Consider the following 27751-nt stretch of genomic DNA (forward strand, 5'->3'; position numbering starts at 1 on the left):
AACTCATGCAGCTTCATGTACACTGGATCCAGTATTTTTTCACATGTTTATTGCACAAATAGTTCCATTTCATGATATATGTTTTGAGTGGGCCCTTGCTTTCTTTACAAACCCCTCTACAGTGCTCTGGTATAGTCAAATGGCCACATTCTAAGTCCTAATGAGCAATGCCACCAGTTGAAGCGACTTTGGGTTGTGGTGAAATACCTGTCCTTTGTGCTTTGAAAGTATCTGTGCATCTGGCTTTAACTCCAATGGTCTCTCCACACACAACTCCTAAAGGTCTGCATACCAATGTTGACAGGGACTTTCAGGTGCTACTAAAATCACTGTGCAACTCTATCTTCTAATTTTATATATTACCACTGCAATCAACGGTATCGGAGGGAATGCGTAAACAAACTTCCTTTTCCAATCTACTGAAAATGCTTTGGCTTGTGTTCCTGGGCAAATCTATCTGCTTAAAACTTTCTTCGTTTGTGGTTCTGGTCCCTGATAAACATATCCCACTCAGGCTTACCACGCCCTCAAAATATCCTGTCTAATTGCTGCGAGTATCCTCAAGCCATCTGCTAGCAGATATTTCTGAGCCTTCTGCAACTGCATACTTTGTCCTTTGAAAATATTTTCACTCCTCATCCACCAGCGAAAGGCTCCCTTCATACTCCAAGTTATTTGGATTCTGTTGTCCCAGTCTTCACTTTTCTGTTGCCATTGCCTGCTCAGAATACATGAGGACATAGTCCCCAGCATTACCTAGATTATTCTCACAGTAAAAGTTTTCTTTCCATTTCAGGGTTGTCACCTGCTTTATCAACTTCCTACCTCTTTCCTATGAAGGGAACACCATGCCCGCTGATGTTTTACTTCATGCTCTTAGAAATATCAAATCCTGTTTTGGCTAAATTTTTCACTTCTTTGTATTTATTGATAGGTTTAAGTGCAGAAGAACTTCCTCCGTTCACTTTGTTATCTCTCTGCTCCTTTGCAATGGGCTTGCCTTTATAAGCCATTCGTACATGTATGGATACACCATACCCCTTTTCTCCTTATAAGTGCTGCTACTGGAGCCATGCATTTGGTAAAGACTCTAGAAGCTGACCTAAGACCAAAAGGCAGGGCTTTGAACTGATAGTGTTGACTGACCACTATGAAACAGAGATGTTTTCTGTGTTTCTTGTGACTGGGTAAATTGAAGTTTGCATCCTTCAAGTCCACTGAACTTGGAAAATCTCCTGTTTTTATAAACCAAAGAATTTCGTGTAATGTGACCATGCTGCAATTCTGCATTTTTATAAACTTGTTCAGTGCCTATAAATTCAGTATTGGACCCCATTTTCTAGATTTCTTTAGAATGCACAAGAAGCATGAGGACAACCCCTTGTATATTTCTTTTATTGACAATCTTCAGATAGCCTTCTTCTATATTAATTTCTGTCCGTAACTCTCTCAGATATCTGTGTTTTTCTCTTATTGGCAGGACTGATGGCAGTTCCTCTATAAATTCCAGAATATGTCTTTGCTTTGCAATTTCCAATACCCATTTCTCCGTTGCTATATGCTGCCAACTCCTGAAATAAAACTTCCTTCCTCCAACCGGCATCTGAATGTCATGGGCACCATTCTCGAGGAAGTCATGACCTTCCACCATGGCCCTCAAATCTGGAGGGTTAACTTCCTTTCCTGATTATTCCTGGATGGTCTGCAGCCTTGTCTTCTGTGCGTCTGCTGCCTTGCCAGTTGTCCATAGGAACTGTTTTGGCAATATGATCTATTTGGTGAGTAGGGTCAAAAATAAGACCACTGTTATCCTTTGCTAAAAATTGTCTTTTAAATCCTCTGTAGGACTGCCTATTCTGCAGCATGCCCAGTAAATGTGCTGTTTCTGTGTCCGCTTTAATCGCTTGAAGGGTCTCATCCACCTTACTTACACAAGCATCACTGTCATCAAATGGCATATCCATCCCTCGTGCCTGGACCTGAGCGGAATGTGAAATTGTATTTCTTTCCTTTGAGTATGGAATCCATTTTGTTGTGCTCAGCTCTGTGATACTCAATGATAGCACAGCCTGTTGTTGAAGTTCATGACACTGATGGACCGTGTTTATTTGTTCTTCTCATTTTATGCTCAGAATGCAACAAAATGCAAGGCTTGCCAAGAAGACAGCTGTCGTGATGTACTGCTGCACGTTAGCATAAGCAACAAATATTAGGACATATATTATCTGGAACACATACTGTTTCTCAACTGTTGAAAGCTTTTATTTGATATCATGTGGGACACGTAGGCCATTGTTTAGTAATTTCTTTATCTGTCATTTCACTGGACCTCATGTATGGTTGTTATGAAACCGTAGCTGGAGTCTAATGTTTGAGAAATGATTGTATGCTGAAGTTTAATTGGATAATCAATGAGAAGCCTGGATACATCTTTTGTGGTTTGCAGAAATGAAAGATTGTATTGGAGTTCTGCAATTTGGACTCTTGGACTTGACCTCTCAAGTCAGCTGTCACCGTGTCATGTTAATAAATGTTCTTTTTCTCTTTTCTGATGGATTCCTGCCTCTGATTTTTCAGAGCTTCTACATTATGTGTCATCAGGGTCTCTTTTGAGTTCCACTCTAAGATGGCACTCACATTCTTCTGTTGATGAGCAGTTACTCTGTTCATAAAAAATTTGCAAACTCCATGCTTGATTGAACAATCTCATTTGGTCATATGACATCACTCAGTACGTCTTAACATACATTCATGTAGATAAGGGGGGGTATTTCTGCCTGCATTAACAAGCTGCGCGAACTCCAGCAAGCTTCTGGGGTCCATACCAATTACTATACTGATGTAGCTATCAGGTGAACACTCATTTGCACATGAATGCCTGCAGAACCTCTCTGGAAGTTTTATACTGTCCCAAAAACTATAAAGGGGGGCTTGCTCTTTCTGGGGTGTTCAAAAGTAATTTCCTGAATTAAATCCAAATGGACTTGAAGAAAGGCCTCTACTTCTGCATGAATTGTCCAGATGTGTGGGGTTGCTGGCCAAAATAAATGTTTTACAATGTTATGAAACTGTGATTACCACTGTCTCAGTATCAATATCTTGAGTCAATGGGATCTTCAGCATGCCATAGGGTCTGTGGCGATGTCAGAAATGAAGTGTGCCTGCATCTTCACAAATAAGTGCTAGCCATACAGATACATTGGCTACACCTCTTAATATATTTTTACAAGATTATACGAACCTGAGAAGAATGACACTGTATACAAATTTTAAATGGGATCACAAATACTAATTTATTGAAATCTGATTTAGAAACTAATTGAGGCAACAGACAACAATTTGTATCCCACTATGCTAAAATGTGGTTTTATCAGTAACAGAATCTCTAAATTATCCTCCGTCTGTTAACTGCAAGGCAACTGTCATGCACAGTATTTGGATTTTACCTGATTTATATCCCACAAGTGTGTATTTTTCTGGGATCTGAATCATTCAAATTACCCCCAGTGGAAGACGCACCAAAGCAAGTTTCATTTTCAAAAGTGCAGTACCAGAGTTCAACTCTAAAGCAACATGAAGGAGCAATGCTGAGGACAACTGAATTGAAAACTTTACATCATTGGTCTAGACCCCATGTAGTACTACACTGGACATAAAATGTGGATGCAAAATTTGCACTAACTTTTGCGGCAAGCCTTTAATTTTTGGATGCGACCTAAATCCTAACATGCGAAATTGCAAAATCTCCACTCATAAGGGATTGCAGAATGACCTGTCTAATAATTACTAATAAGGCAGGTTACCATTTGGAATCTTATGATTAATTCCATAGTATAGTGACCTACAAGGAACAGCAGACCACCATACCTTTGTTTGCATTTCCAGCAGGATATTTTTTAAAGGCACCTGTGTTGCTTTAAAATAAAAGATGTTTTCCACTAGGTAATACATAGGAGGGAAGAGGACCCTGGACCACTGTTTGCTCCTGTGAGATCACACAATGCACAAATGGGGAGGTGCCACGTGATATACCTTACCCTTAGTGAATCAATTACCACCTGCTTTGTTGTGTTGGTAACTGATCAATAGTTTGCAACTCCAAATTAGGATGGGAATCTCCTTTCAGGCCAGCTCCTAGATGTGACTGAGAATGGATCACAACATTCGTTTTGCCAGTTGGAAAGGTTTTTTTGACTTGCAAAATGGGTTTAGTATATAGCAAATAACACTTTTTCTTTCTCATAACCTGTGATTTTGACAACCCCATGATCTGAAAATGCAAAAGTGTTTAGTACATTAGGACACCAGTTCCTCATGAGCAGGTAGGGGAAATAAAGATAAGCTAATTGTATTAATTAATACATTTTAGATAACACCAGCAAAGGAAGTCTGGTTTCATTGTATAAGTTTTCTTTCCGGTAAAGCAAGCTCCTCATGATACTGCACTACCAATCACTGTTTTTTTGTTTTATCAATGGAACTTCATATAAACGAAAGTTGTAAAATACATTTCTGCAGATTGACACAACAGTAACAGCTTTTTCTCACACATTATTGTGCACTGTGTACATACCAATAGCTACTGCTGTCTCTTGTGAATCTCCAGTTATCATTTTGATGGCAACCCCAGAGCCAATGAGCAAGTTGATGGCTTCTTTCACACCAATCCGTGGAGGATCCATCATTCCCACAAGGCCAAGGAAGGTCAACTGTCCAAGTTCAGGTCCAGAAGCTAATGCTAGCACTAATTTTTGAGAAACATGAACAAGATTTAACTGTTTAACATCCTTTAACAATTATAGCATCCACTTCAGAAGCATAACATGCATATTAATCTGCACAATTATGGTTTAACTATAACTAACACAGTTTAGACGTTTAACTTTAATCTGACTAGAACAAACATTAGGACATATTCTGCTTTAAAAAAGTCACCTACTAAAACAGACATGATTTCCTAAATTAATTCCAAAAGGGTTGTATTTATGACAGCCTTAACATTTTGGGAAAAATAACCAAGATGCCTAGTGTGCAGAAAGAAGACTACGTAAGCTTAGGAGTAGACGCATAAAATTGGCTGGGGATGCCAAGGGAACTTTGCAACAAGGAGTGCAATACCATTCTAACAACCTTATATTGTTTTTATTCTTGTGCAGCAAAGGAAAACTTAGCAAAGGAATGGACAGAAGACTAAAAGAAGGACTGCTGCAATATCAGACCACTTGTAGAGAGGCTGTTTAGAATGGGCCTCCAAATGGTCTGGGACCGGCCTAACCGCAACCTCAGAACTGTTAGTTACAGTCAAAAATAACCATATCATATCTGCTTTTCCAACATTTTCTCAAAGCCTTATAGAGTTGAGATCTCCAGAGAAGCTGCAAATAAGTTGTCAATTCTGAGGAATGTGTCCTGAGTACATAAGCCGCCCTAGGATCTAAGTGTGGCGTGCCTAATCATCCTCAGAGAGATGGTAAGGTGGAAGAATGAATAAAGAGAAATACCTTGCGCAAAATAAACTTTGTTGCTACTCTGGACAGAAAAGATGCACTTGAAGAACCACTTCATCACCCAAGAAGGTGGCGAAAAGTGAAGCTGCAGACAGACTATGGAGATCCCTCCTCTTCAATGCTGAAGTGATAGCTAGAAGGAAGGTCATTATCCAAGTAAGAAAGAGGGAAGCAGTTTTATGGTTGAAACATCTGCCCATATGGAAGATATATAACATATTCAAGTCTTGATGATTCAGAGGGAACTTACATTGAATAATCTTCAGAAAGCGAATAACCACAGGCAGCTTAAAAATATATCCAACAAAGTATAAATAATCATGCCACGATGGAGGTCAGATAATCCTTTTAAATGCCCAAACTAATCAACTTGAAGAATAAGGGCTATGGCTACAGAGAGCGGATCCACCAAGCGATCCAGACACTAGGAAGCTAGCACTGTTCATCTTCTGGAATATATTGCTATGGTGGAAAAACGACTGCCTGAAAGGAGGACCGCTAAGATCTCCGCTGGAAATGTTATAGAAAGGAAGGGCCAACTTCTTAAGTTCTAGGCATGTTGGTTTCTAGGTTGAGATGTAAAATCTGCTTTGTTCACTGTGAAAGTAGACTTGAATGCAGAAGAATTCAATAATGAAGAAAGGACTAAGCTGTAGATGCTCAGGTTATGAAGGTTGTTTAATAAAATGACCTGTAGTGTCCTCTCATCTTCTGTTACCCTCCACCACTGATAGAGAAATGATGCCACCCCACTCCTGGCTTGTGTCTTGTGAATGTGGAGAACAGATAAGTCAACAAGGTTTTGTTGTTGCAATAGATTGGGAAGATGCCATATTAGGATGTTGTCCTTGACTGAGCCTTTACCTCAGAACAGACAAACTGTTGTGAGCAGTTGCTGCTGCACCTGGTTCCTGACACACTGGTGGCTGTAATTGCAGGATGAACCTACAGTAGTGTCAAGGAAGATGTTTGGAAAGTGATGAAAGGTCAAGTTTCATGGCTGTGGTTGTACTTAATATATACTTTATTTCTCTGTAAGAATTGTCTTCACTTGGGTACAACCAGTGCCCACTGAAAGGCGTGTCCTGAAATGGGTTGAAATGTACCACACTAGTCAAAGTGGTGTGCATCCACTTGTGGCACTGGATAAGACAACCAAACTCATGGATTGTGCAATGGTGCGCAGGCCCCTCTGCATGGATAGCTTGGCTGAAATAAAGATGTTTTAAGTGTGTGGGAGTTAAATGCAAACAAAGCAGATACAGAAGGATAACTTAAGGCACAACTGCACAATTAAAACATCTTGAATTGTAAGGACCCAAAATGCTTTGATTCTCTCTCAGATGAAACAGAACCCATGATGCTTGCTTGAAATTAGAAGAAAGGTGGCTGAGTGCTAAAGCTTTAAAGAGGGAACTAAGCCAAAAAAAAGTATGAGGATCTGTCAACACAGGTTCAAATGTTGGCAACATAAGTATAAACACTGCCAGAATGGCTTGAGGCTTGTATTAAGCCCGCATGATCAGATCCATCATTGCTTCATTTAAGGCTAAAATCTGGTCAAAGGATTGTTTTCCTCTAAGATCTTAGTAAATAAATCATCTTGATCTCCAATGTCTCAGTCTTTATACATGGACTCCGTAATCTCCTGTATTCAGCTGAAGTTAGACCCAAGAGTGTAGGAATTCTACCTTCACAGAGGTGTCTAGACAGCTTGTGTTCTGTAGGTCCTTCAGTTAGTCTGTGCCCAGTCCATAAGAAGGTATGTATGAAAATAAAGGTACCTTGTGTGTTCTGTGTATACTGTTATTTAGTAATCAAGAAGAAACAATCATTACAATCGTATTTGTCAACATCTGCACATTCCTTTTAAGAAACGTATTTAAATAACAACATTATCCTCTATAATATAGAGAAAGATCAGTTAATCACTTTTATTACATCATATTCATTTCATTCTACAAGAAAAAGTGTGCACCATCAAAAGTGAGTAAAAATAGTCCTAAGTGTTTAAACAAAGTTGTACTCACAAAACAATAGGACAGAGATAATATTATTTAATGTATGGGCGGTTACCTGTGACGTTTTTAGGAGGAAGAAAGGCTGTGCCAGTTGGATATTTTAAAGTAAGGTTTACAGATTATAAGAATTCACATTTTTCCCATATGCTGTTCTGAATGTCAGGGAATCTTGGACACTGAGGAAACTCTGAAACTTCACTACAGTGTTTTAGCCCTTTGTTGAGTCCTTTTCTGGGAAATTAAGAGTCATTTCTTGCCCCAAAGATTGATGTTGACTTATTTTGACCCTGACTTGTTCTGGGGTCTCCTCTGAATGATGAACTGGTTAAACGTATACCTTCGCTTACAGTGAGGTAAAGGGTGCATTCTCAAATCATACACTTTATTCAGAGGCTGTACTGCGTATGGAGTCATATTTCTTGGATTGTTATTTCGTTTTAGTAGCCGCATAGTGCTCAAGGGTTGGGCGTCGGGTGAGCAATGGAAATGCTGTGCCTTGCGTCTCAGTACCCAACTATCTGCTGGTGAGACGCTACAGTTGTGTGAAAATTATGTTTCTTATTGAGTCGAGTAGGTGTTTTTATGTAATCCTCATGTCTTCTGGTCGCCCCCATGTGAGACGTGTGTTCCATGTACCTCGTACTAACTTTTGTTTTATAAAAATTCCATTCATTCTCATTTTTTTGAGCAGCCCATAAGATTACTGTCCTCACTGCTGCGATTGTTTCACCACAGGAAAGATGGCATTTAGTTCTGTTGATTCACATTCCAAAAGATTCTGACGTTTCTGCATAGATTTCACTGTAGCGACGACAGACAGTTACAAATTGCCTTTGTCTTAGTAGGCATTTGGTTGGTTCTGAAACTGGCACCGCTGGAACAGATATCAAGGAAAGTGGAGCCCAAGGAAATAGAGACTGCTAAAAGAACATGCGAGTAGGTTCTGAGCCAAATCGCAGCTGAGGCGGTGTCTACAGTTAAAGTAAGAAACCTAATTCCCAGAGGAGGCACTTCAAGAAGAATCTTGGAAAACTCTCCGGCATAGAACACTTAAACCTGCTGAACACAAGATAAGATCATGAGCACCTGTGCTCGTTCTTAAATGTTTTGCACTTATGAGATGGGAAACGATTTCTAAAGCAAGACCAGGTGCGAGCCCTATGCCTTCAAGTAGATGTGGTCGTATGGTTCCTGGTAGGCACCATCAATTTGCCTTTTCTTTTATCACTATCCACAGAGCATCAAGCCACAGAGCAAGCAGAATGTTGCATCATATGACAAGGCACCACTGAAAAGGAGTGAGTGAATGCATTTCCAACATCAGACAGAAACAAGCCATAGAGGACTGAAAACCTAAAGACTGAGGACGGCACAAGCCTGAAAAATCACAGACAAATCAGGAAAAGAGAGGAAACAAGAATGGCTTTGTTTCTTGGCACTGGGGGAGGTGTGAAAAGAAGCACTTTTTTGCGCTTCTTAACAGTTTCAGTACAGATGGCATATTACAGACAATGCAATATAAACCAATTAATAAAACGATAATCAACGGCCAAACACCTATAATACCAATTAAACATCACTTCTGGTGCAGCCATAAGATGCAACTGTGAAGTAGGGGCGCACTAAATAGCATCAGTGACCGAGCAGATTGCTATGGAAAAATATTCCAGATTTAAACTGGCAGCACAGAAGGGGGTTCATTTTAAGAATCTGTGGGAGCAGGTATCCTTAAGGTATGTGTGCAGATTTTAAACACAAATTAAACACACAATGTGTCCTCACCCCGGAGTCCTGACGAACCCATGTATGTCTTCTCTTGATGGTACAGTTCCCTTTGTTGATTTGTCAGTGGAAAATTCTGTCCTTTCGAACAGTAAGTGCTGCAGTATCGAATCACTTGCTCATAGGCACCCTTCATAAAGCAAATCTCTTGTTTATTCTGAGGACGGAAAAGACAATTTAACAAAAATGCAATGTTTCAAAAGGCATTTCACCACTTTTGCACTTCTTAACAGTTTCAGTACAGATGGCATATTACAGACAATGCAATATAAACCAATTAATAAAACGATTTATTAAAATAACTTTTTCTATACCATAATGTACATTGAAAAAAGCTCGTCCTCGTCTGTAGCAGAAAAGGAAACTGATCTTTTAATATTTAGTGCTCACTCACTCTACTTCAAAATATGTGGGGAAATTCCAACAGTCAAATTGAGAATTAGAAAAAACCTTCTCAAAATGAAAAATGTCACTTTAAAACTTCATCAGCCTGCCACGGCCTTCATCTCATCATTGTCTCTAGGGTCTGTCACTTACATGTGTGTACTAATGATTCCAAAACAATAAACGTTAATCAATAATGGGATTACCACAACAGCAAATGTTATTGTGTTCTTCTCTTGTTCTTTTCCAACTTGATGTGAAACAAGTATGACAGCCCAGAAATACTGGGAGGGGAAGAGAATGGGTGACACCGCACAGAACCTTCTGGTACAAATCTGCATCTTGACAAGCAGATGCACTTGGAGAGTATTACATACAAAAAGACGAGACATGTCCCAAACAGCTTCCTTACAAACGTATGCAATTGCTGTGTTGATAAAAAGCAATCAAAGGTGCCATAACTCTACAAAAGTAAACAAGAAACTTGAGGACGTCTACCACCACTCATTACATAAAACTCAGAAGTGCAGAAGACAAGCCACTAGAAAATAGTTGATTTTGCTGCTTAGATACATAGGTCTAACATAGTTAACCAAATTGTCTCACATTCTAAAAAGACTCCTTTCTAGAGCATTTTAGTCTATTAGGGTCAGATAGGAGGATGTAAATGAAGCACGCTGTCCAACTGCACTTTCGGTTATTCATTCTCAAATGGTCTGCTCAGATACTTAACAATGGTCAAGGAAGTATTAAGCATTAACAAAGATCCTGCACCGGTGGGATACATCACAGCAGTAACCACATAATTTAAAAATGACATTAACTGGTTTATTTCTTGAAAGGCAAAAATTGTAATGTGAATAACTTGGTTCAATAGTGGTTACTTTTAAAACCCTATCTAGCAAAACACCTACTGGCAATATTATTATTTACAACTAAAACAGAGCAGAGGGTCACAAATTGAAACTGAAAAAAAAGAACTGATACTAGGTACCTCAGAACAAGGGGAGAAAGAAGCTGGAGAGGAGGACAGAGAGGGAGAGAAGAGGAAGGAAGGGGGTAGGCGAGGAAAAAGGATGGGGAGAAGAGGGGAAAACTAGGTAGGTAGCGATGGAGGTGGAGGATGGGGAAAGAGAAACAGATATAACAATAACAATGTAAGGGGAGTCAACATACGGGACAAAAGGGGGCAAACAGAAGTGGGTTCTTGAGGGGAGGAATGACGAACTAGAGAGAAGGACAGAGTTGGAGTTAAGTTAATAAACAGGGTGTGGCCAAGGAAAAATGAAAAGTGACTAATGTTTTATACGGCAACCCTCAGTGCAATGCAGCCACTACATTTCTTCAACAGCTACGTTTTACTGTTACCACATGACCTGAATATGGCCCGAATTAGTTAAAATATCTATAGAGATGATTTCCATATTCATTTCCACCTTCATAAAGCATATGAGAATAAGCATCACATAAATTGGTTTACTAACATTCATCAGTGGATGGGCAACAACAGGCTATGACTGAAGGAATCTAAAACAGAAATCCACATAGGTTACACTGGATGTACCTTTATTCCACTCGTTTAGAATCATCTAAACTGCCAACCCAAAAACAAGTTGCAGATCACTTTGGTGAAGATCGATCACTCATACTATAGCAAAGTGACCTAAACAACATACTTCCATGCATGACTGCTCTGTAGGACACTTCCACTCCTTCACTTTTCCAATGGCAATAACCATTACATTTTGCAGACACAATCTTTTACCTAAAATGTTCAGATAACACCTCTTCACTGGAGCCTCTTCAGAAGCTGCTGATCAAGCAGTGTTTAATTCACAACACTGCCTTTAATCAGTCACCCCTCTTGCTAACTTAAGAGATGATCCTCTACCACTAGACACCTAGGTTAAGCCTCCTAGAAAGAACTATCACACTGAACTGTGAGTTACAAAGGTTCTGAGAGATCACAGACAACAACTTCAAGGTTCATCCACCAAACTATCTATTTTGACCTCTGTCTTGAGCCTATCTTGAAAAATGGCCTTAAGGCAATTAATTTTTCAAATTTGGTCTTGCACCAGGCTGACATCTGACATCCTCGGATGCTCATTTGCTGGAGATTTTGTCTTCCATTTACTTACTCCCTGTTGGTGTTTAAATGTTCTGATGCCAAAGAGTACCGGTGGGAGTGTTGCACTGAAAAACTTTTTTGGGTGCATGGATCAGAGCAGAGTGAGAGGATGCGTTGTGCGAGAGGCTCCTGCTGTACCTACCTCAAACGACCCATTTCAGAGTGTAAATTGTTGCCAGTATAAATTGATGAAAAAGCACTGCAGGGAAACTTCTGTGCTGTTTTCTGCCCACCAGTGGAGCACATAGTGGTGGCTGGGTTCACATATGAGAAGAAGCCGGGCAAAATGGAGCCTGCACGTTTTTGTGCACATTGCTGCCAACATGGAGGCAGCAACCTTGAAAGTCTAGCAACCCAGAAGGAGGCAATGTACGCTTCAGCTGCTGGGTAGAGAGTGGCAAAGGGTCCTAGGCCCAAGACTAGCCTCTGCAGAGCCAGGTGTAGAATTTCTCCACACCTACCCTACTCCATGATGGGACGATCTGCAACCACACTGTTACAGAGGGGCCACCAATGGGGGGGAGGGGGGAAACACCCCCCCATTACCTGGGTCTGGGGGATAGGCCAGGGCTTCAGGTGCCCTCCAAAGCAGTAAGGTAAATGAAAATGCAGAGGAAGCTGCAAGTGACTTCCTGGAGACAAACTGCTTGACTTTGCTTGACTTGCTCTCATATGGCCCGTGTCATGGAATCAAATGTTTTAGAATGTAACAGTCACAAGTCACTGGATATATGTATAAGCCTACATTCATGCTCCATTTGGATGAGGCTCCACTTTATGGAAGATACTTCCAGGACACCATTCACTGAAAGTCTACCGCTGATTTGGCCCCTGGAGAGATCTAGGAACTGCTACCGTTGAGCCCCTCGGAAGCTTTTAAGTCTGTGTTCAGAGGCACAGGCATAGGGAACACTGCTAGCCTAAACAACTATTATGTAAAGCAAGATTAACTTGAGGATTAATCCCTTAGGGCAGAATAAACTGATATAGTCACATACACTACACAACACCTCCACAATGTGAAAGGCGACATACAATCACCGGCAAGGCTGGTTCTGACTTTGGAAGTGGATAACTGTTAGAAATGTGGTCTCTAGTTGGCAGTGGTTTGCACCCTGTAACAAGTAGGGACCCTCACTCTAGTCAAGGTAAAGGAGACACACTGCTAAGATAACCCCTGCTTACCCCTTTGGCAGCTTAGCTCAAGCAGTTAGGCTTATCTCAGAGGCAATGTGTAAAGTATTTGTACACACACCATAACACACTGGAAACCCCACAAAAGTACTCCACACCAAATTAGAAAACTAGCCATTATTTATCTGCATAATCAAGACCAAAACCACAAAAATCCAACATATATTTACTTGTCTATCACTTTTTAAAGGTTGAAATGAGTCCTAGTCCATGGGAATCAATGTCTTGTTTTTTTAATTATAGCACAAAGTACCACAGGGGCGGGGAGGCGTTGAAAAAGCGAGGAGGGAGGAGGGAGGAGGTGGTGGTGGTGAGTCAATGAAAAATTGACAGCAAAGGACAATGCATGGAAAATCCAGACGAGCTGCGTTGGTGGAGCTGCAGTGAAACAGACGCTGTGTCGATTCTCCAGTTGCAGGACAGGTGCTTTGTCAATTTGTCAGCCACAACACATCGATTTTCTCCTTCAGGTCACCACCTTACACTTCCCAGAGCCTAGGGACTGGAGATGGCACCACTTGGCATATCAGGGCTCTCAGCAGAAGAGACCAGGCACTGGAAGATGAAGTCTTTGATGTCCCTGAGACTTCTTAACAGGATGCAAGCTCAGTTCAAGTCCTTTCACTCCCAGGACAGAAGCAACAGGCCAGCAAAACAAAGCAGCAGGCAGTCCCTCCTACAGCATCCAGCTATTCTTCCTGGCAGAATTACCTCAGTACAGAAGTGTTCTAACTCTTTGGGGTCAGCAGTCCAGGACTTATACCCATTTCTGTCTTTGAAGTAGGCAAACTTCAAACAGAAGTCTTTGTAGTGCACAAGACTCTGCCTTTCCTGCCCTGGCCCCAGACACACTGTAGGGGGGTGGAGACTACTTTGTGTGTGGGACAGGCACAGCCCTACTCAGGTTGCAAGTGTCAGTTCCTCCCACCACTCTAGGTCAGGAAGACTTGCCAGGAAATGCAGGGCACATCTCAGCTCCCTTTGTGTGACTGTCTAGAGTGAATCCACAAACGGCCCAACTGTCATCCTGACCAAGACGTGTATTCCACTGACAGGCAGATGCACAGAACGGTTAAGCAAGAAAATGCCCACTTTCTAGGAGTGGCATTTTTAAACCTACAATCCAAAAACCAATTTCATCAAAAGTTGTATTTTAAAATTGTGAGTTCAGAGACCTCTAACTCATTATCTCTATCTGCTTGCAAGGGGAAATTACACTCAAAAGATATTTCAAGGCAATCCCCAGGGGAGAGATAGGCCTTGCAAAAGTGAAACCGAATTTAGCAGTATTTCACTATCAGGACATGTAAAACACATCAGTACATGCCCTAGCTTTTAAATACTATGCACCCTGACCATGGGACTGCCTTGTGCCTACTTTGTGGGTGACGTACATGTAGTAAAAGGGAAGGTTTGGGCCTGGCAAGTTGGTGCACTTGCCAGGTCGAAATAGCTGTTTAAAAGTGCCCACACAGACACTGCAGTGGCAGGTCTGAGGCATGTTTAAAGGCTACTCATATGGGTGGCACAATCAGTGCTGCAGGCCCACAAGTAGCAATTTACTTACAAGCCCTTGGCATACCCAGTGCACTTTACTAGGGGCTTACTAGTAAATCAAATATGCCAATCATGAATAAACCTATCACCAATACAATTTAGACAGGCAGCACTTGCAACTTAGCACTGTCAGCAGTGGTAAAATGCCCAGAGTCCTAAAGCCAACAAAAGCAGGTCAGAAAAAATAGGAGGAAGATGGCAAAAAGTTTGGGGATAACCCTACAAAAAGGGCCAGGTCCAACAATAACCATTCCACAAGTTCTATGATTTCCGATACTTCCTTGATTTCCACAAGTTCTATGCTTTCTGATACTTCCCTGATTTTCTTTCATATGATACGCAATCAGCTTACCCATCATATTCTTCACTTCTGGGCTCGACTAACACTTTGAAGACCCAAGATCCCCTGTTAGAACATCATAGGTGGCAGTCGCAATAAAGTCTCTTAAATTACACAAGGCGTCAGGTAGTAATAGCTACATTAGTGGATTTTACAAGGCTTTCACTACGTCAATAGTACTGTAACTAATCAACCTCGTCACTGCATTTACTGCAGAGGGTTGAATGATCCACAAGATGGGATAAGGCACCATCTCCCTGACTCCACAACATAGCGATCTGTGACACTGAGCTTCATATAGGCCCATTACTTTGATAAACTGACGTAAAACATTATATTAAAATACTTGAAATACAACTAGATGCCCTGCCTCCAGACTGTTTATATACCAACCAGTCTGGATTGATCCAAGATTGGCAGACTCATGTCAATATCTGCTGCGTTATCGACTTAGCTGGAAAAGTTAAAGGCTGTCATGCCCCACAGTACTAGTCTGTTTAGAAGGAGAAAAAGCTTTTGACTGATTGGTCTAGCACGTCCTCACTAAAGCCAGACAAACATTTGGAAATGGGCCCAGATTTACTTTTATAGCTATCGCAGTGTGCTATGCACCTACATTTAAAGTTAGTGTGAACAGTAAATTGACACAACCATTCATGCTGGGCAGGAGCATCTGTTCACATATTGATCTCACCAGGCAAACAATAAGATCTTGCCAAATATAAAGAGAACAGTTAAAGGAGGGACTTTCTATAGAAATCCAAACAAGACAGAGGCACAAACAGTTATCTAAGCAAGTATACGGTCTGTTTGGGACTCAGTGAGATGACGAAGGCGAATCACAGTTCTATCACCTTACAGTCCAATCCACTACAATCTTGCTTTCATACCACGTTAGCCAATGGCTCTATCAATCAATCTTGATATGTGTAAACAAGAAGATTGCCTACCAACCCTGAAATTTCTAAAAGGGGACCTATTTATTTTTCAGAGCTTACAAAAATAATGAAACTCAACACGATCACCGTACTTAGCTGAGACAATAGGTGCTGAACCCTGTGTGAACAAACTCCTTCATATAAATTAATTTCTATACTCAGTGGCTTGAAGGGTACTCTTTCAGCATTAACTAAAATCCTGTTGAAAGCCACCCTCATACACCACTATGCTTATAAAGTACAATGGAGTAATGTTCTGGGTAAGGGAGGGGTAAGTTTGATGGGGGCTTGAATGCCAAAATATGTGACAGGCTCTCACTGTATTTTGGGCATAGAATTATGTTATAAAGCAGCAACTGTTATCCATGCTGACACTAAAACTCTATCCTTCTATGAGCACTCTTAACAGTAAATGATGCAGCCACCTTGAAGGCTTCATATATATATATGGTTGATTGTCCTCACATTAAATCCTCCTGAAATTAAATTCTAGCATCCACTTACCTTCTAACATTTATTTCACCCTGCTGGTCCTTCGATCACACCTTCTGGAATGGCAGTTGTAGGTAGATTGCTGTCTTAAGTGAAACTTCCTAGGAGCCACAAAAGTGCATCTGGCATCCCTCTCTCCGACAATGCCACTTACAACTCTGGAACATGATCGTTAAGGAGAGGCTTTCTCTGGCCATGATCCATCTCTATAGAGACTTTGGGAATATCTGGACCCTCTACTGTGATATCTCTCGAATGACATTTTGAGTCTCTCTGCCTGCCCAGACAAACTACCAGAATGTTTTCATAGTTAAGAATTGGATTGTGGTGGAGGTCACCTAGTCTTAGCAGAAAATAATCTTTCTAACCCTTGGAAAGCTTACTGGCTATAGTTGAGGGCTTCATCCATGGCACAAATTATGACTGCCATGGTTGCTGTCAATCAAGGAGGCAGAGAGGAGCAGGAAAGGGTAACTTGGGGTTCACCATGCATAATGAGCAACCAATGACTGAGAAAATGTACTCTTTCTTTGTGATGTATCCTATGCAAGCATTGATTGCCTGCCTATGTCTCTAACCTTAATACTAGAAACTTAGTGCAATACCAGTGTTATGCTGATAGCACATCTGCAGTAATTTTTGAAGAAAATCACAATTTCAAAATAATTTCAATGGGTGCAGGCACAATTATTACAATTATTATGGCTGTGTATGTTGCCTAGTTTGAGTCTCATCTAAAGATGCACGCTGGGCTTTTGTTAAACCACTATGAAAAAAGATATGAACCTGCATCATAAGCGTTTTAAATTTTGAAGAGTTTTTAAAAAATCCCTTTCTGGATAGAATCACCTCACACCAAAACATATTTGATTTGAAACTGTACAAGCAGATTTAAACTTTTTCACAGTACAGAAGCATTTCATCAATTTATAATATTTAACATTGAAATCAATAATCTCGTAAACTTCATAATGGGGCTGAAAAAAGACTACCTGTTGTGTTCTGTGCACACACTTGACAGCCATCCATTTTTGATCCGAGCTGAAGGGATACTCAGCTTTTCTGATGTAGTCTTGTTGGAGGCATTCAAGTCCCATCTATAAAAAACAATTAAACAAATTACATTGTGATCCATAATGGATTAAATCTTTTCCTCTTTAGCACAAAAATATGGTTAGAATTGGACACATTACAGAGTAGATTTGGGAAAAAGGAGGGGTAGCAAATCTTCCACAAGTTTAAAATATCAAATGGTTTGCTTTACAACCATATTTTGAAAATACAAGTAGCTCTGCTAAAGAGGGTCAAAACCTAAATGCACTCCAGTGATGCATGTTGTGATATTATCCACAATGTTCTAAACATGAAACACCCTCAGCACCTGCTATGAAATTTCCCTCATCAATCAGCTCTTTATTAATTTTTTCCCCTATTATTCTCGTTCCCGGACCAGAGCCGAAACATGGTGCAGATGTTGAAAAAGGAACCAGGGCCAAATGGATGCTGTTATGGTAAAAACAAGCACAATCAGATTGACTCAATTGAATCACTATGTTGGCACTTCCTTTTTTTCTCATTATAGTTGCTGCTGGAGGGCATAAAGGAGATACAGAGAGGGCACACATGTTACATCTTTTATGTTGTTCTGCATTCATTTGGTTGTGGGTCTCAACTTGAGTGATTTCTAAAGGGAGTCTGGCATAAGCAAAAGGGTACAATGGTCATACACACAAGGGGAATTTGCACATGCTAGTGCGGGTTTAGAAGAATGGAATGGAGCGTAGACCTTTGGTGTATGCAGCAAGACAGTACATCCACAGAATCAATTGTTATTTTGTTTGTGCACAGCTGGACATCAAACATGTAGAGACACTCCTGCCTGTTTTCAAGCCCTTCCAAGAAGGCAGTGGAAAGTTCAATACTAAGGCAGTTTTTAGTCTTTATTCTTGGAAATTAATAGGCTTCTCTGAGACAGACTGTGTGCTCCGACGCAATGTGGATCATGAATGCTGGTCATGGAGAAGATACTTCCATTTCTTTCTCGCAACTTCTCTTTCCATGATTTTACTGGGTTGGTTTAGGTTAGCAATTGGTCAATAATTTGGTAGGCCGTTTTATGGTTACTGATTATTTTTTTTCAGGAGCCTGAAACTTGTGAAATGTTTTAGAGAGCCAGGGACTATCCTCTTTAAAAAGAGGTATCCCAATAAATGATTGGGAAAAACTGTACTGAGAATGTGGATGGCCATGTTATACAATTCCTACTAAGATAACTGGACTTGCGTATTAGGACGTCAGAACTTCAGAATGTGAGAGACTAAGTGCATCCACATCATCAGGAGACACCTAAACTCCTAACCCTACTGGAGTGGAGGGTGATTACGGCAACCTGAACATGACACACTGTCTCCCAAGGAATTTGTAGAAACAGGTCTCACTGTTTTGTTGCATTACTCGTGCATGCCCAGGCAAAACGCAAGAGAGATACGAGAAGACTTCAAAACATTTATTGAAACAATTGTAGTCTTGCATAGAGAGAATGAGCTGTGATTATTAAGCAGATGAAACAAAGCAAAGTAATCAGCATTACAAATATGGTAAAGACAATGAACAAACCAACCACTGTAAATGATTTCTAGATATTCCTAAATAACGCTAAGTCTATACTGAGAGTATAGCGGGTGTACCCTATGCTTCTGCCCGATCTAAGAGGTTAGCCTTAGCCCCCATAACTACGGAACAGTGTCAGGACTCAACACATTGTATGAATGGCAATCCTTTTGGTAGATTAGCATTAGCAGAGCTGCATGTCCAACACAGCATTCATACCATGATGGTCACGGAATGCGCCCATCTGTCCCTTACGGGTTCAGCATAAGCCCTAACAATTGTATACTAAAGTTACCATTGTTAATGCAATCAAAAACAAACACCAATAGTTTAAAAAACATCCACAGTTAACAAACTGTAATATATATACAACACACCCATCTAAAAATAGTAAACAATATATGTTTGATGGCATGAGTGGCTGCAGATACACATGTTCTGCATACTCCTAACATCTGGGTTCAGAATGTTGCAAGTTGTTTTTCTTCGAAGAAGCATTTTCAAGTCACTTGATTGAGTGACTCCTCGGTGATCCTGCAGCTGTGCATCAACACCTTTTGTTAGATTGTTTGCCCGCAGGCGGGTGAGAAAAGGAGTTTAGAGGAAGTATAGAGAAAGAGATGTCCATGCAAATGTAATTACATATATACAAGTATAAAAGTAACTGAAACGTCCACAGGCATCTGGGGAGGAGGGAGGGTGCAGGTAAATCTACAGCACTACATGACACAAACATATGTTTACTGGGTAAGTAGCATTTCCAGTGAATGGCATGTGTGGCTGTAGATACACATGTTCTGCATTGACTGTAAAGCAGTCCCTCCTTGAAGAGGTGGCTAGCCTCTGCGAGTTGCAATTGAGTGGAAACGTGTTTGTAGAACTGCTTAGCCTACATTGGCTTGCTGGTGTGCAAGTACGTACACACAATAATGTTTTGTAAATATATGTGGTGTAGACCATGTAGCTGCCTTACAAATGTCAGCTATGGGTATGTTTCAAAGGAAAGCCATAGTTCCTCCTTTCTTCCTAGTGGAGTGCGCTCTGGGAATGACAGGAAGTTGTCTCCTTGCTTTGGCATAACAAGTCTGTATACATTTTACTATCCATCTAGCTATTCTGTTTTTAGATATTGGATTGCCTTTGTGAGGTAATGAAAAAGCTACAAAGAGCTGTTTAGTTTTCCTAATTTCTTTAGTTCTTTCAACGTAAAACATCAATGCATGTGCAACATCTATAGTGTGGAGGGTTTTTTCTGCAACTGTGTCGTGCTGCGTAAAGAAGACTGGTAGCTCAATTGATTGGTTGATATGTGTAGAAAAGTGCCACTGCTGGCATGGCTACCCCCCACCCCCACTTGTTGCCTAGTGTTGATGCCAAGTTTGATTGAAAGTGTGCTGGGATCCTTCTAACCAGGCCCCAACACCAGTGTTTTGTCTGTAAATATGTACCTTTGTTTTCACAATTGGCACAACCCTGGCCCACAGTTAAGTTCCTTGTAAATGGTACCTTTGGTACCAAGGGCTCTGTGGCCAGGGAAGGTCCCCAAGGGCTGCAGCATGTATTATGCCACCCTAGGGGATCCCCTCACCAAGCACATGTACACTGCCTTGCAGCTTGTGTGTGATGGTGGGAAGAAAAAGACAAAGTCGAAATGGCACCCCTCTCAGGGTGCCATACCCACAAACCACTGCCTGTGGCATAGGTAAGACACTAGCAGGCTTTTCAGCCCTAAGGCAGGGTGCACTATACCACAGGTGAGGGCATAGCTGCATAAGCAATGACCCTACAGTGTCTAGGTCCATTCTTAGACATTGTAAGTGCAGTGTAGCCATATTGAGTATATGGGCTGGGAGTTTGCCATTACGAACTCCACAGCTCCATAATGGCTTCACTGAATACTGGGAAGTTTGATATCAAACTTCTCAGCACAATAAACCCCCACTGATTCCAGTGCAGGATTTATTAAAAAATGCACACAGAGGGCATCTTAGCCAAACTGCTAGTGTAGGACTGACCGGTCTGTGCCAGCCTGCCACTTTCAGACAAGTTTCTGACTACATGGGGTCAGAGCCTTTGTGCACTCTGTGGTCAGAAACAAAGCCTGTCCTGGGTGGAGGTGCTTCACACCTCTCCCATACAGGAACTGTAACACCTGGCAGTGAGCCTGAAAGGCTCAAGCCTCGGATTACAGTGCCCCAGGGCACTCCAGCTAGTGATGCTGCCTGCCTCCCCCCGACAAAGCCCCACTTTTGGTGGCAAGTCCGGCAGGAAAATTAGGTAAAACAGGGAGGAGTGACCACCCCAGCCAGGACCACCCCTAAGGTGTCCAGAGCTGAGGTGACCCCCATCCCTCCAGAATCCTCCATCTTGGTTTGGAGGACGGGAACCAATAGGATTAGGTTTGTGCACCCCTCCCCAAAAAGAGTGGGCACAAGGAGGGTGTAGCCACCCTCAGGGACAGTAGCCATTGGCTACTGCCCTCTGACCCCTAAAACGTCCCTAAATCTCAGATTTAAGGGCCTCCCTGAACCCAGCTCACCAGATTCCTGGCAACCTAACTAGAAGAAGAAGGACTGTTTAGCTGAAACCCCCAGTAGAGAAGAAGGAAGACGACAACTGATTTGGCCCCAGCCCTACCGGCCTGTCTCCTGCTTCAAAGAACCTGCATAAGAACAGCTATGCATCCAGCAGGACCAGCGACCTCTGCCAAGCTCCAGAGGACTGCCCTGCACCAAAAGGGACCAAGAACTCCAGTGGACAGCGGCCCTGACCAAGAAGAAACCAACAACTAAGGACTCCAACCTCACTCCGAATGTATGAGTCCTAAACCACTCTGCACCCGACGCCCACGGCTAGTGTTGAGGTGGCCCAACCAGCTAGAGAGGATCCCCAGGGGAGTCTAAGCAAATGCCCACCCTGGGTTGACCTTTCCACCCCTCCACGACGACGCCTGCAGAGGGAATCCCGAGGACGCCCTGCACGCGAAAGCGCCGCACGAAGATATCCGACACCTAAGAAGCCACTGCTCCCACACTCCCTAGGCCTTACAGAAACCGACACCTGGAGCAGCAACTTTCCACTGGCAGCCCTCCTCCCTGTCCAGCGGGTGGTTTGCCCGAGACGACCCCCTGGACTTCGCCTGCAGCCTCCAAGTTACCCCCGGGGACCCTCATAGAGAATCATTGGAGACCCGTCATCTTGCTTGCACCCTGCACCAGGCGGCCCCAGTGCTCCTCTAAGCTGGTGTATGTTTGGTGCCTACTTGTGGCCTCCCCAGTGGTCCACTAAACCCCCCAAGTTTGCCCTCCAAAGTCACAGGTACTTACCTGCCTCTGTTAAGCCTCTTGGGAACCTCTGGACTCTGCACACACTATATTTCATTTTGATATAGTATATACAGAGCCAGCTTCCTACAATATGAAATTAGGAAAACACTTTAGAAAGGGACTTCCGGTTTGTAAGAAGGACCACATTGTCTCTATGAATTTGGAAGAAAGGTTCTTCCAAGGTTAGGGCCTGGAGCTCACTAACACATCTGAGTGATGTGATAGCGACTTTCTAAGAAAAATACTGAAGAAGGCATGAATGGAGTGGTTCAAAAGGAGGGTCCATGAGCCTGGTAAGCACAATTTTGAGGCTCCAGGATGGTACAGGAGGCACTCTGGGTGGAATAAACTTTTTAAGGCCTTCCACTAAAGCTTTGATGACTGGGATTCTGAACAAGGAAGTATGTTGTCTGTTGTGTAGATATTCAGCTATAGCTGCAAGATGTAAGCAAATGGAAGTGTAAGCTAAAGTTGTTTTCTGTAAGTGGGACAAGTAACAAACAATGTATTGGACAGTAGCTTTAATGGGATTAATATGTTTGGGTTAGAAGTAGCAAACAAAATGTTTCCATTTGCAGCATAACATGCTCTGGTTGTGGGTCTACGAGCTTCCCTGAGAATGTCCACACATTCTGCAAGCAATCCTAAGTAACCAAACTCTATAACTTCAGGAGCCATATCGCAATGTTGAGTGATGTGGGGTCTGGATGCCTGATCTGTCCTTCATTTTGAGTGAGAAGGTCTGGCCTGATGGGGAGCTTCTCATGAGGAACTACTGAGAGGTCCAGAAGTGTGGTGAACCATGGCTGACACGCATAAGTGGGACCTATAAGGATCATGGTGAGAAAGGTCTGCTTGATCCTCCGAACCAGAAATGGAACGAGAGGGAGAGGTGGAAAAGCGTAAGCAAATATCCCTGACCAGTTCATCCATGGATAGAGAGTGTGGGTACTTGGAGGTGAAGCTTGGGCATTTTGCGTTTTTTTGCTGGGGCGAAAAGGTCTATCTGAGGAGTACTCCACTTTAGGAAGTATTTTTGAAGGACCTAGGGATGAAGTTCCCATTCGTGGACTTGTTGCTGCATCCTGCTGAGCAGGTCTGCAAAGTCGTTGTCCCTTCCTGGGCGATACTCGGCCACCAGGTGAATGTGGTGGTGGACAGCCCACTTCCATACTGTCTGAGAGAGTTGTGACAATTGGGACGACTGTGTCTACTCTAGTTTCTGTAGATAATATATGGCTGTCATGTTGTCCGTGCGGAAAAAGACAACCTTGTGAGAGAGGTGATGAAGAAATGCTTTCAGGGCTAGAAATACTGCTTGAAGCTCAAGGTAATTGAAATGTAGGGATTGGAGAATGAGATTCCAAAGGCCCTTTACTGTGAGGTCTTGAAGGTGAGCACCCCAATCAGTCTGTGATGCATCTGTGGTCAGAATGACCTGAGGCACAGGGTCCAGAAAAGCAGCCCTTTCAACAGGTTGGTTGTGTTCCACCATTGCAGAGAGCGGTGAGTATAGCAGTCTAACAACACTAGATCTTCCAGGTGACCCTGTGACTGACGAGACAGACACTGCTGTAGAGGACGTATGATTAGTCTGGCATGGGGAACATTGGCAATACAGGAGGCCATAATCCTTTACAGGCGCACAACAGTTCTGACTGTGTATGTACAATTCTCTTGAAACTGGGGAAGAAGAGACAGAAAATTCTGAACCCAAACCAGACTGAGATATGCTATTCCTAATTCCACATTGAGAATAGCACCTAGATAGGGTTGCATTCAAAGAGGTTGGAGGTGTGCTTTGAGAAAGTTGAGTGCGAATCCCAACATGTGCAAAAGGTGCACTGTCATCAGACAGTGATGCTGGCATTGTGTTAATGTGCTGGCTTTGATAAACCAGTCATCTAGGTAAGGGAAAACATGTATGGTGTGCCTCCTGAGATGTGCTGCCTCTACTGCTAAGTGCTCTGTGAAGACCCTGGGAGCTGTGGTGACTCTGAAAGGGAGGAACGTGAACTGGTAGTGTTCGCCTGCAATTACGAATCTTAGGTATTTGCCATGTGCAGGGTGGATGGGGATATGGAAATAGGTGTCCTTTAGATCTATGGCCATCAAAGTCGCTGTGAGAAAGTAGCCTCTTTCTAGCCTTGTTACCCCCACTTTTGGCCTGTTTGTGAGTGTATGTCAGGGTGTTTTGACTGTCTCACTGGGATCCTGCTAGCCAGGGCCCAGTGCTCATAGTGAAAACCCTATGTTTTCAGTATGTTTGTTATGTGTCACTGGGACCCTGCTAGCCAGGACCCCAGTGCTCATAAGTTTGTGGCCTATATGTATGTGTTCCCTGTGTGATGCCTAACTGTCTCACTGAGGCTCTGCTAACCAGAACCTCAGTGGTTATGCTCTCTCTGTACAAATTGTCACTAACAGGCTAGTGACCAATTTCACCAATTTACATTGGCATACTGGAACACCCTTATAATTCCCTAGTATATGGTACTGAGGTACTCAGGGTATTGGGGTTCCAGGAGATCCCTATGGGCTGCAGCATTTCTTGTGCCACCCATAGGGAGCTCTGACAATTCTTACACAGGCCTGCCACTGCAGCCTGAGTGAAATAACGTCCACGTTATTTCACAGCCATTTACCACTGCACTTAAGTAACTTATAAGTCACCTATATGTCTAACCTTTACCTGGTAAAGGTTGGGTGCTAAGTTACTTAGTGTGTGGGCACCCTGGCACTAGCCAAGTTGCTCCCACATTGTTCAGGGCAAATTCCCCGGACTTTGTGAGTGCGGGGACACCACTACACGCGTGCACTATACATATGTCACGACATATGTATAGCGTCACAATGGTAACTCCGAACATGGCCATGTAACATGTCTAGGATCATGGAATTGTCACCCCAATGCCATTCTGGCATTGGGGAGACAATTCCATGATCCCCCGAGTCTATAGCTCAGACACGGGTACTGCCAAACTACCTTTCCCGAGGTTTCACTGCAGCTGCTGCTGCCAACCCCTCAGACAGGTTTCTGCCCTCCTGGGGTCCAGCCAGGCTTGGCCCAGGAAGGCAGAACCAAGGACTTCCTCAGAGAGAGGGTGTTACACCCTCTCCCTTTGGAAAAAGGTGTTAGGGCTGGGGAGGAGTAGCCTCCCCCAGCCTCTGGAAATGCTTTGATGGGCACAGATGGTGCCCATCTCTGCATAAGCCAGCCTACACCGGTTCAGGGATCCCTCAGCCCTGCTCTGGCGCGAAACTGGACAAAGGGAAGGGGAGTGACCACTCCCCTGACCTGCACCTCCCCTGGGAGGTGCCCAGAGCTCCTCCAGTGTGCTCCAGACCTCTGCCATCTTGGAAACAGAGGTGCTGCTGGCACACTGGACTGCTCTGAGTGGCCAGGGCCAGCAGGTGACGTCAGAGACTCCTCCTGATAGGCTCCTTCAGGTGTTGCTAGCCTATCCTCTCTCCTAAGTAGCCAAACCTCCTTTTCTGGCTATTTAGGGTCTCTGCTTTGGGGAATTCCTTAGATAACGAATGCAAGAGCTTATCAGAGTTCCTCTGCATCTCTCTCTTCACCTTCTGCCAAGGAATCGACTGCTGACCGCACTGGAAGCCTGCAAAACTGCAACAAAGTAGCAAAGACGACTACTGCGACCTTGTAACGCTGATCCTGCCGCCTTCTCGACTGTTTTCCTGGTGGTGCATGCTGTGGGGGTAGTCTGCCTCCTCTCTGCACTAGAAGCTCCGAAGAAATCTCCCGTGGGTCGACGGAATCTTCCCCCTGCAACCGCAGGCACCAAAGAACTGCTTCACCGGTCCTCTGGGTATCCTCTGAGCACGACGAGCGATGTCCCTTGAACTCAGCAACTCTGTCCAAGTGACTCCCACAGTCCAGTGACTCTTCAGTCCAAGTTTGGTGGAGGTAAGTCCTTGCCTCCCCACGCTAGACTGCATTGCTGGGAACTGCGTGTTTTGCAGCTACTCCGGCTCCTGTGCACTTTTCCAGGATTTCCTTTGTGCACAGCCAAGCCTGGGTCCCCGGCACTCTAACCTGCAGTCCACGACCTCCTGAGTTGTCCTCCGGCGTCGTGGGACCCTCTTTCGTGACTTCGGGTGAGCTCCGGTTCACTCCACTTCGTAGTGCCTGTTCCGGCACTTCTGCGGGTGCTGCTTGCTTCTGAGTGGGCTCCTTGTCTTGCTGGACAACCCCTCTGTCTCCTCACGCAATTGGCGACATCCTGGTCCCTCCTGGGCCACAGCAGCATCCAAAAACCCTAACCGCGTCCCTTACAGCTAGCAAGGCTTGTTTGCGGTCTTTCTGCACGGAAACACCTCTGCACGACTCTTCACGACGTGGGACATCCATCCTCCAAAGGGGAAGTTTCTAGCCTTTGTCGTTCTTGCAGAATCCACAGCTTCTACCATCAGGTGGCAGCTTCTTTGCACCCACAGCTGGCATTTCCTGGGCATCTGCCCACTCCCGACTTGATTGTGACTCTTGGACTTGGTCCCCTTGTTCCACAGGTACTCTCGTCAGGAAATCCATTGTTGTTGCATTGCTGGTGTTGTTGTTTCTGGCAGAATTCCTTTATCACGACTTCTGTGCTCTTTGGGGAACTTAGGTGCACTTTGCACCCACTTTTCAGGGTCTTGGGGTGGGCTATTTTTCTAACCCTCACTGTTTCCTTACAGTCCCAGCAACCCTCTACAAGGTCACATAGGTTTGGGGTCCATTCGTGGTTCGCATTCCACTTCTAGAGTATATGGTTTGTGTTGCCCTATCCCTATGTGCCCCCATTGCATTCTATTGTGACTATACATTGTTTGCACTGTTTTCTATTGCTATTACTGCATATTTTGGTATTGTGTACATATATCTTGTGTATATTTGGTATCCTCATACTGAGGGTACTCACTGAGATACTTTGGCATATTGTCATAAAAATAAAGTACCTTTATTTTTAGTATATCTGTGTATTGTGTTTTCTTATGATATTGTGCAAGTGACACTAGTGGTACTGTAGGAGCTTCACTTGTCTCCTAGTTCAGCCTAAGCTGCTCTGCTAAGCTACCATTTTCTATCAGCCTAAGCTGCTAGACACCCCTCTACACTAATAAGGGATACCTGGGCCTGGTGCAAGGTGTAAGTACCCCTTGGTACTCACTACAAGCCAGTCCAGCCTCCTACAGTCGCCCTGTTGTAGGAGGGGGATAATGTCTTGAAGAGTAACCATGTGAAAGTGTGTAGTGGTTTAAGGGTCTGAGATCGAGACTAGGACTGAGAGAGACATCCTTTTTTGGGATGAGGAAGCATAGGGAGTATACTCCTATTCCCTGGTGTTGTAATGGAACAGGCTTTATGGCCTCTTTGGGAAGAAGGGATTGTACCTCGTTTTTGAGAAGGGTGAGGTGTTTGTGGGTTAGCCAGTGAGAGCTAGGGGGCATTTTTGGAGTGGTGGTATT

General features: G+C 43.2%; 1 protein-coding gene across 3 annotated transcripts in view; it reads right to left on the reverse strand.

Moving 5' to 3' along the window:
• Positions 1-27751, reverse strand: part of ATP2C1 (ATPase secretory pathway Ca2+ transporting 1) — a 472867-nt gene that overhangs the window by 131883 nt on the left and 313233 nt on the right. For all 3 annotated transcript variants that reach the window (XM_069211924.1, XM_069211925.1, XM_069211926.1), the window contains 3 exons: positions 17339-17443; positions 9311-9467; positions 4574-4744 (listed from right to left, as the gene is read on the reverse strand). In XM_069211924.1, the coding sequence (XP_069068025.1) occupies positions 4574-4744; positions 9311-9467; positions 17339-17443 (433 nt within the window). The remainder of the gene's footprint in view (positions 1-4573; positions 4745-9310; positions 9468-17338; positions 17444-27751) is intronic.

This window comes from Pleurodeles waltl, chromosome 10 (assembly GCF_031143425.1).
Source record: "Pleurodeles waltl isolate 20211129_DDA chromosome 10, aPleWal1.hap1.20221129, whole genome shotgun sequence".
NCBI classification, from domain to species: Eukaryota; Metazoa; Chordata; class Amphibia; order Caudata; family Salamandridae; genus Pleurodeles; species Pleurodeles waltl.